Source organism: Chanos chanos, chromosome 7, assembly GCF_902362185.1.
Source record: "Chanos chanos chromosome 7, fChaCha1.1, whole genome shotgun sequence".
NCBI lineage: Eukaryota > Metazoa > Chordata > Actinopteri > Gonorynchiformes > Chanidae > Chanos > Chanos chanos.
Window position 1 is genome coordinate 38,915,702 of NC_044501.1, and position 9,602 is coordinate 38,925,303.

Sequence of the window (9,602 nt, forward strand, 5' to 3'; positions counted from 1 at the left end):
ATGGTGGTGTACAGCAGGTGCTTGACTTGACTCAGTTCTTTCTCAGTCAGTCAGTGCATGAAAATGAATAGAAATCTCATTAACAGTAAACAATTGCTCAGTTGTTCAAAAACATTGTGGATGATTTACATGTAATTAATAGAGCTGTAGTTCCCGCCTCTAGTTTGAGTGAGTTTGGTATTGCCAAATGGCAGACCTTAGGTTGTTTATTTGTATTACCCATCATTTTGCTTTATGACGGTAAAATAGTGCAATGTTATTTGATGAGATATTAATGAAAACGATTGTTATTTTGGCAAAACGATGCATTGTACGATTCCACTGGCCTTTGAGCAGATTGTGATGTTAAGCTCTGCAATTCTCAAACATTTGCTTCTTTCTTAACGATGTTTTCTTGCTATAAAAAGTATTTCAAGGTCAAATAAAAATTTTATACTCTGTGTGCCTCAGTAATCTTTTGTAAGTCTGAAAAACACATACCAAGGACCGCCGCATTGAAAAGAAAGGTGGGGGGAAAAAAACCGCCATTCTTTGCTTCATTCCAGGTTGCTTCGGCTTTTCTGTAGCAGACCTTCACTTCTGCTCCATTATAAGATTTTCACTATGGATTCTGAGGTGTCGACTGTGTGAAAGCATTTAGGTTCGCTCGACCGTTCGTCGGGCCAGGTCTGCGATGGAGAGAGGTGGCGTTTCTGTTCACACCTTTGCACTCCTTTTCTTTGGTAAAAGCGTTTGAAATGGATGTGATTGTTTTGCATTCTAGCTAGTCTGAATTTTCTCCCCCTCTGTCGTCCACCTCGTTCTATTTTTTTTTTTTGTATAAAAGATCGCATTTCCTTTCCTGAAAGTCCCTTATTTTATTTTCATAAACGTAAAAAAAGGCTCAATTTTCCCGTACGTTTGTAATAACGTTTTCAGATGGGGAGTGTGTGCTTTCAAAACACAAAAACGGGGAAAAGGAGGGAAGGACACGGGTTTATTCTCTAACCATTCACTGTGGTGCTCTGTCCACGAAGCCTTCGCAAATGCAATTGATCCCCCAGACTGAAAAGGCGCTGTTGTCTCAAAGCAGTACCGACGCTCTGCACCAAACGCTCTTACTCGTCAGTTCTCAACGTCTGCATAGCACCTTTGGGAGGAACTTTGACCAGTACAGTGACTGTATAGCTGGCATAGTATTTGGAGACATATTTCTTTATTTTTTATCTTCTTTTGTTTTGTATTTATTTTGCAGATTTGTTAAGAGATGTGGTTTATTTATTTACTTAGCTGGTTATCTCTGGTGATACAAATATCTTTCGTTACCCTCGCAATTGGTGAGTTTAATTTTGTCATGAAGTTGTTAGCTTGCTAGCAATACAGCTAACCGGTTAGCGCAGCTCGCTAAACCTTGCAGCATTCCCTCCCAAGTCTGTTCGCATACCTCCTCAGTCACTTTGGCATTTTCTGGTGCAGCGGCTTCGGCGTTGCTCTCGAGTATAACTGATTTTGGATAGCCCTTCCCGGCCAAAGTTAAACGGAGCTCGCTGCTCAGGCGTAGCTGAATTCCTTTGACTGTTCTGGCGTGATGATTAGCTAGACAGGAATTTCTACTCAGAATATACTGAATAGCGCTACACTGACAGCTATCTCGTAAAGACCATTCAAAATGCACTTTTAAAAGCTTTACAGTTTTCCTTACACAACTCTGTACCGTGGACAGCCTCTTAAATATCGTTTCATCTGTTATTTAGCAGAAATCTCCAAATATTAACGACACTCTGGAGAGTTTTTTTTGTTTGTTTTTGGCTCGAACAATGAGTTCTTTTCCCGCAAAAGAGTCAACTAATCAGATAATAAGGGTAGAAAAGATAAACTGCGTTGTCCACGTTGGCAGTATGTTTAAGTGTCACCGACGTGGGAACTCACCTATTTGACAGACACCTGATGACCTTAAGCCACTCCTTAGTGAGCTCCCTATCTGGCATGATTTTGTTAAGCTAATATTGATGCACCGTAAGGTTCCCTTAAGGCAACGGGGCATATTTGGTTTGCTCACCACCGATAAGACGTTTCTGTTACAAGTCCAGAGGAAATGCACATATAAGCGAGGTAACTCCTCAAACTCATTGAAAAACCGTTGTGAAGACGGAACTCTTTGGGATTTTTTTTTTTCGGACCAGTTTGCTTGAGAGTTGTGCACATTCAATTTTAAGGAGACCACTGTGGTTATGTGTTATGTTCTCTCCCCATCGTAACCATTAAAACTCTCTCTGGTCTCCCGCGCAGATTTTTAAAGAATGAGCTCTCCAGTGTAAAAAAAAAAAAAAAAAAAAATAGGCAGCATGTCTAGTGTAGTTATGCAATGTTAAAACAGCTCGAGGCCTGGGTTCAAAAGTGCAGTGAACTTTTCCCCCCCGTGATGTCTAAGTGGTGCGATGCCTTGCGCTTTTTTGCCTCCTGACGTTCCCCCGAAAATGGAGGCACTGCACCTTGTAACACACTGTCATGACCTCAATGTTTTAACTTTCTCCGCGAACTTTGCCTGAAGTGACCTCCGCAGCAGAGAATGTTGCGGAGTTGTTCTTCATCTGGTTTTGGTGTCTTCTGCATAAGTCTGTGTTTCTGCCACATGTATTTAGTCAGCTCCGGTTTTACGCTGGCATTTTGTCGCGGGGCATTACACGTTATTTACTGATATTGTCAGATGGTCTTGTGGATTATTCCTGATCATCACTATCTGATTCTGCCCTCCCCAGCTGCTGGCCTGTATTATTTGGCAGAATTGATAGAGGAGTACACAGTTGCCACCAGCCGAATAGTAAAGTACATGATTCTGGTAAGTGTAGTTTCAAATACAAAACACAAATGTAAAATGCAGATTTTTATTTAATCTACATTTACCATATCCAAGTGCTGTATTATTAATCGTTAAATGAATGTTTAATGACGACCTTGATACACTGGATAAATTCATGACATCATTTTGCTTTTGAACTCGGCACGGGCCATCCCACGAGAATTAAAAAAAAAAAAAAAAAAAAAAATTCAATTACATATAATCCTTTTAGAGATGATGTTAACCATGTTTGCTAGCAGCTCTCTCCCTGCAAACTTTCTTGACATTTGAAGCTGAAGTGACATTGCCGCCCCCACCCCCCCGCCCCCCCTTCCTCCCCACACAGTTTTCCACTGGAGTTTTGGCAGGCCTTTACCTGTTTGAGGGCTTCCCTATGCTGATGATTGGAGTGGGCCTGTTCACAAACCTGGTTTACTTTGGCTTATTACAGACTTTCCCCTACATCATGCTCACCTCCCCCAATTTCATCTTATCATGTGGTGGGTGTATTATCTATCTATATATATATATAAGTGTATATTGTATTGTATACATATATAAGTGTGTATGTATAAGCATATAAGTATATGTATAAGCAGTGGAAGAATTGGGCAGTCTACACATGGATGCCTTGTATGTCACACAGTAACTTTTCTTGTATGAGCAGTAAAAGTTTGCACTTGCTGAAAGCTTAGGTACTTTAAGCTGAAGGCGAGCCCATGACTCTATATGTAATCCTTTGTTTTTGTGTACATCAGTGAACTCATGCCCTGTATGTGTGTGTGTGTGTGTGCATTTTTTTTCACGCACAGTGCTTGTGGTAATAAACCATTACATGGCTTTCCAGTACTTTGCAGAGGAGTATTATCCATTCTCTGAGGTAGGTATGATATGAATCCATTGCCTTAATCTCAGTGAATAAAAAACAAAGAAACAAACAAACAAAACAGGGTCTCTCAACTTGCCTGGCCATCCACTGTTTTCCTTATGTCAGAATGTTTTTCTTTCCATTCTTAGGTCCTAGCATACTTCACAATCTGCCTGTGGATGATTCCCTTCTCTTTCTTCGTGTCCTTGTCGGCTGGAGAGAACGTGCTTCCATCCACCGTGCAGCAAGGAGGTAAACATCTCTTCTGTAAATCGTAGACAAATAAAATGGGAAGGACCACGAGAGAGAGAGAGAGAGAGAGAGAGAAGAGCCTTAAGGATGTTGAACTTTGCTGAGATCAATAGGAGTTGTTGGTCCTGTAGGTGTGGAGCCCAAGCAGGCTATAGCGTGCATTGTTTTCACAGTGACATCTGCTAACTGTCTCTCTCTCTCTCTCTCTCTCCCTCTCTCTCCCCTTCAGATGACGTGGTGTCAAATTACTTCACCAAGGGGAAGCGAGGCAAGCGTTCAGGGATCCTGCTGATCTTCTCCTTCCTGAAGGAGGCGGTGTTGCCAAGCCGACAGAAGATGTACTGAAGCGTACGGAGGAGGGGGTTTAGGGGGTTGGAAGGGAAAGATGGGTGAGGTGAGGTTTTAGGTTGTCCATGGGAACCAAGCCCCCCTTGCAGGAAGCGGGATGGGGGGGGGGGGAGGATCACGATGATCAAGGACAGTGACGAAGCTCTAATGGCGGCAGATTGGGACAACCATTCTTAGACAGACAGAAGCCCTGCCACGGATACACAACTCATGAACTGAATCTGTTTGTTTTGTCGCTCTGTCTGTCTGTCTGTCTGTCTGTGTGTCAGTCAGTACTCGTGTCTGCAGCCATCATCTAGAGACTTGAGTAGTCTCCTAAACAACGTGTTTTTTTTTTTCTCTCTGAAACTGCTCGACCTGTGGACATACGATGCTGTGTCTGTAGTGTGATGATCAAGGTGTGTGGGTTTTTTTTGGGGGGCTTGAATAGGAAATGGGGGACAGAACAACTGCCACCTTGAAAAGGCTGCTTTATCCTGTGTCATTTGAATACGCCACCTTACACAGCCAATGTTTGCATATGTCTACATATGAATGAGCGTGTCTGGGGGCGGGGGGGGGTGTTTTCATCCTGATTTCATACAATCATCTTGGCCATAATTTTCAATTGCGCTTATAATATTTGTGTGCTGTAAAGAACAATAAAACCTTTTGTTTGTTTGTACGTTTTAAAAGAGAAGTACCGTCGTAATTACTGCTACAAAAAAATGTAGATAAAGTGCTCAACATACCAAAAAAAAAAAAAAATGATGATGTACAGTTGTTTAGATATAATTTAGATAATAAAAGAATGCATCACGCATTAGAATCACACGCAGTTTCCAGATTAGCGTCTGGAATAATCTTAGAAAAACGCATTCGGTTTTAATCCCGACGCCGAGGTAAACGAGGAGGGAGATTGCCGACACATACGGTCGGGGATTCGGCCCTGCGATTGAGCGCCACGCGCTTCCAACAGCAAACGGTCGGCCCCGGTGATTGGCCGCCCCACCACCCCCCCCTGCGCAGAGGTGCGATATACCGGCTGGTAATTGGCTGCGATGCGATTGGGGGGGCTTAGAGGTTACCGCTGGGTCGGAGTGTGAGGTCGAGGAGAGGGCAGCGCGAAGCCGCTGCAGTCTGGCACGTACGCACACAAGCTCAGAACAAGCTCTCACCTGGGGGAGTGAGTCACTTAGGGGAGAGGGAAGAGTGGCTTTGGGTGTCCCTGAGGGAAGCCCAATAATTAGAAAAGAGCTGTTATATGACCAGTGACCTGGGTCACAGCGGTCTTGCCCCTGACACCCCGAATACCTCAACCCACAGACTGAGTGGCAGCCACATTTATTGCAACTCTAACACCACTCATGCCCAGACCACATGACAACAAACTTTTTTTTTCTTTTTCTCCTTCCTTTACATTTCCTCTTGCCCCCCCCCCCCCCCATTCCACGTTTCTGAAAATGGACACCAGGGATAAAGGTTTGTGGCATTCTGTCGTTTATAGCCGGAAGCTTTTTTTTTTTCTTTACTTAGAGGTCAGTTGAGTTTCACTGAGCGTGTTAAGGACATGCCTGTTTTTATTTCTAAAACCATGTCCAGTCGCACTGCCAATCAAAAGACAAGCAATTAAGCAAAAGTATCATTTTATTTTTAAAATGTGAAATAAAAATCTGTAAATACACTCTTTCTGAGCTCTCTGCTAATTCTCTTGTACTGTTACACATCATAGTGAATTCTGTATTTGTATAATGTGTCATGTAAAATATCTGTGTAACTCTAAAAACAACCTTAAATGTCCACTCTAAACCCCTCCTTGCAGACTTGCCAGAGCTGGACTACATATTTGCAGTATGGTTACCCTGCAGTTCTACTCTGTGCTCTGATTGGCTTGCTGGATTACTTAGTACCTATCCAATCAGATCAAGGATGAAAGAGGGTACCAAGGAGAGATGGCTAGAGGTACTAGTTCTGAACTGAGAACCAGTCTCTCTAGTACCGTCCTGGAACCAGTTCCTCTGCCAAATGCATAACTATCTCAGACCAAGGAGAGACGTTGGAACCTGGAGTGCCGCCCAGGTGTGGTAGATCCAGCACAGTGCTCGGCTGGAAGTCTTGTGGAGAAGCTATTCGGGAAGGGAAGGCCGCGGGAAACAGGCCTCTCTGCAGGACGTCCAACGGCAAAGCGGGGACGGGTTGTGGAGACTGGTTCCAGTTGGCAACGTAACGAGGACACCCGTCACCGCCGTAGCCTAGCGACACGGTTTGACGCAGGTCGGGTTCGTGGGGAGGCGTCTCGGGCAGACCGCTCATACGCACGCTGTGGGGCCTGCCGATAGAGGCCCGGGGTGGCTTGGAGGGATTCGGAGAGATGTCCCACATTTCTTTTGGGGTCCCCGGCGGCCGCCCCTTCTCCCTCCCGCGGCGCGGCCTCTCTCGCTCCTGGGAAAAGCAGTGGGCGTCATGTGACGGCCTCCACGTTCCTCTCTCCGGTGTCCAGAGGAGGGGCAGCCCTTTTTTCCTCGCCCATTCAGTGACCCTCTGCTCATTAACAGCCTGTCTGGCCACCTGAAATTACCATGGAAACCTGAGCGACGTGATAATGTGACCAGTGCCATGATGATGACTGTAATGAAAAGTAATTGGTCAGGGGGCCACTCAGGGGTGGAAAGATCACTGAAAAAGGCAGCCAATCCGTTCGGCGACAGAAAACATTTCATATTCAGTTTTGTTGATTTTGGCTTCTGCGGTCTGTGGGATTATAATAACTGTTCAAATTGGATGTCAATACACTAATGCACTGCTATATTAAAATATAAGCAAACAACAGCAACAAAAAAAAAAAGGGTGTGTGCTCACTTGACTACGGTTTTGTTGATATTTAGTGTTTTATATGGGCAATTATCCACTAAATCTCCAATGTTTGTGTTCTTCCATGCAGAGGTCAAGGGAGTGCTTATACATATCATTTTTCTAATTATATATATATATTTTCATTTTTTCACATTTCATATTGTCCTATTGGCTAGATTCCCTGACATATCTTCTGAGTTAAGCACATTGCACCCATCATTCTGTCCTATAAAAACACAATGACTCGTGCAGTTAGTGAAAGTGTGAATGTCAAAAGAACCTGTGAAGTAGAGTGACCTTTTCTCTCCTCTGTGCCAGATCGTGCATTGTGATGAGGTTCTGTCGCAGACTCTGAAGGGTTTTGCGTCTCCCCAGGTCCTTTTCTTTATCCCTCCGCCACATGGCGTCCTTCAGAAACCTCTCTCACACACACACACACACACACACACACACACACACACACACACACACACAGACTTCACTTAATCCACACATTTCTTTTGTATGCTCGAAAGATTCAGTATCTTATCAAAGACTGGCAGAATAACCAGGTATTTCATAAATGCGAACACTTCATGTGGGTTTAGCATGCATATATGTGTTTCTCAATGTGCAGAGAGAGCTGTTTAAACATCAAGAGCACACCGAACGCAAACTGTATTGTACTGTAGACGACACAGACATTCTCTTTGAGATATGAAATACAAGTAAAGTATTTAAAAGCAGATATTCCACACCTCTAATACAATAATTATAGCGACAGGTAGATAAGTACTGCCAGCAACTGTGAAAAGTTATGTCCAGATCTTGTCTGCCAGGCTGTCCTCTGGAATCCGTGATACACTAACATACCTGGCGATGTGCCTATGGCCCCAGATGCGAGCGAGGTCCAGGGGTGTTTGACCCCGACTGTCCTGAGCATGGATCTCTGCCCCAGACGCAACCAGCGCTTCCGTGCACTCTCTCAACCCCTCACTGGCTGCCAAGTGCAGAGGGGTCAAACCTTCCTCTGTAGATCTACGCATTCGGCGGATACCACATTTCAAATTCGGTGTATTTTTCTAATTAAACTGTGAAGTTGTTGTACCGTTTAAAATATTTCGTGCATCTTAAACAATGTTTTGAAGGTTTTGATGACTGTAAAAGAACACGCCCATGTTAAAAACGTGTATCCTCCAAACTTTCGTGAATGGTTAAATCTGGGCCATATTTTTAACCTGCAAAAAACGGAACAACTGCACCCATCAAATATTAAACACTGAAGATGCACCTTGAGCAGAAACCACTTACAGTACAGAACCACAGAAATGTTCGTATGTTTTTAATCCTGACTCGTGTATGTGGAGTGCGTGTGAAACGTACACGTTGGGTTTAGCTCCGTGTTCTAGTAGGTAGGTAAGGCATCTGTAGGAGTGGGGTTTACTCTGTGCTGTAAGGACCATATGTATGGGCCTACGTCCATGTGGGCAAGAGGCATTCACATCGAAATATCCAGACTCCAGTAGCAGCTTCAGACAGGCCAGTTTACCGTGCAAGGCAGCAACATGGAGAACTGTGAGACCCTGATGCGCGCACACACATAAAGAGAGGCAGAGGGAATATGAGTAACTTTAAGTTAAACCTAATGGTTTAACTTAACCATTTAACTTAACTTAAGTTAGCACGACATAATGATAATATGCGCGTGTACTCGTGCACAAATTGTGATGTTCCACTCGATGTCGAACTATTACAAAGCGAATCAACGAAACACAGAGCATAATCACGGTATAGCACCGACAAACTAATCGTGTTGAAATGAAAAACGCTACCTCTTTGTCTGTCTGCAGAGGGGATAGGACCCTCGTAAGACTAAAGCGAAGCCAGTCACTGTCTCCAGATGCAGCGGCCTGGAACGCGTCGCTATCCGGTGGAGCTTTTGGCACTCGCACGAACTTAACGTACTTAACCGACCCAGGGGGCAGACTGTGAAGACACAGCAGACAAATGACACGCAAAATCCCGGGGAAAAAATCGTCAGCAAAAAGTTTTCGAAAAGTTACACACGCACATGTTTAAAACTTCAAACTCCAGTGACAAACTTGCGCTAGTCTTTTCTTTCGACCGTTGTCACTTTCTAAACACTTTTTGGGAATAAAGAGCGTTCTTTATCTCACAGAGCTGACCGAAAACATGATAACAACACTTTGATAATGAACCAAATGACATATTGAAATAGAAGTAATTAGCGTTAATTATTTTATGTTTAATTGAAGCACTTTACCACGAAGATGCCATCATGGACCTTAAGCATTTGTTGACAGTTTCAGTTGTTTCTATAGTAACTCCTATTTTTTTTTTTTTTTTTTTTTACTCCTAACGTAGTTAATGCTCCACTCTTTAACTCTTGCACCTTCTTTTGTTGCTTACATCTCACCAGCTCTCACTTCTACAGTTTATGTGCAGTTTGTTTGATATGTAAAGTTTATCTTATTAAATAACAAT

At 43.6% G+C, this 9,602-nt stretch overlaps 2 protein-coding genes across 2 annotated transcripts; one reads left to right on the plus strand and one right to left on the minus strand.

The window, feature by feature from the left end:
* Positions 1–1,143: 1,143 nt before the first annotated feature.
* tex261 (testis expressed 261) lies at positions 1,144–4,846 on the plus strand. Its single transcript, XM_030780254.1, has 6 exons — positions 1,144–1,316; positions 2,739–2,818; positions 3,165–3,318; positions 3,631–3,698; positions 3,836–3,938; positions 4,168–4,846. The coding sequence occupies exons 1-6, from the start codon at positions 1,247–1,249 to the stop codon at positions 4,281–4,283; spliced, it is 591 nt and encodes a 196-aa protein (XP_030636114.1). The 5' UTR covers positions 1,144–1,246; the 3' UTR covers positions 4,284–4,846.
* A 1,411-nt stretch (positions 4,847–6,257) lies between these two features.
* On the minus strand, positions 6,258–9,395 carry ankrd53 (ankyrin repeat domain 53). The gene is made up of 6 exons (XM_030779319.1): positions 9,382–9,395; positions 8,930–9,083; positions 8,481–8,680; positions 7,971–8,135; positions 7,416–7,509; positions 6,258–6,833 (listed from the first exon to the last, which is right to left on the minus strand). Exons 1-6 carry the CDS (start codon positions 9,393–9,395, stop codon positions 6,258–6,260), a joined length of 1,203 nt encoding a protein of 400 aa, XP_030635179.1.
* Between the last annotated feature and the right edge of the window lie 207 nt (positions 9,396–9,602).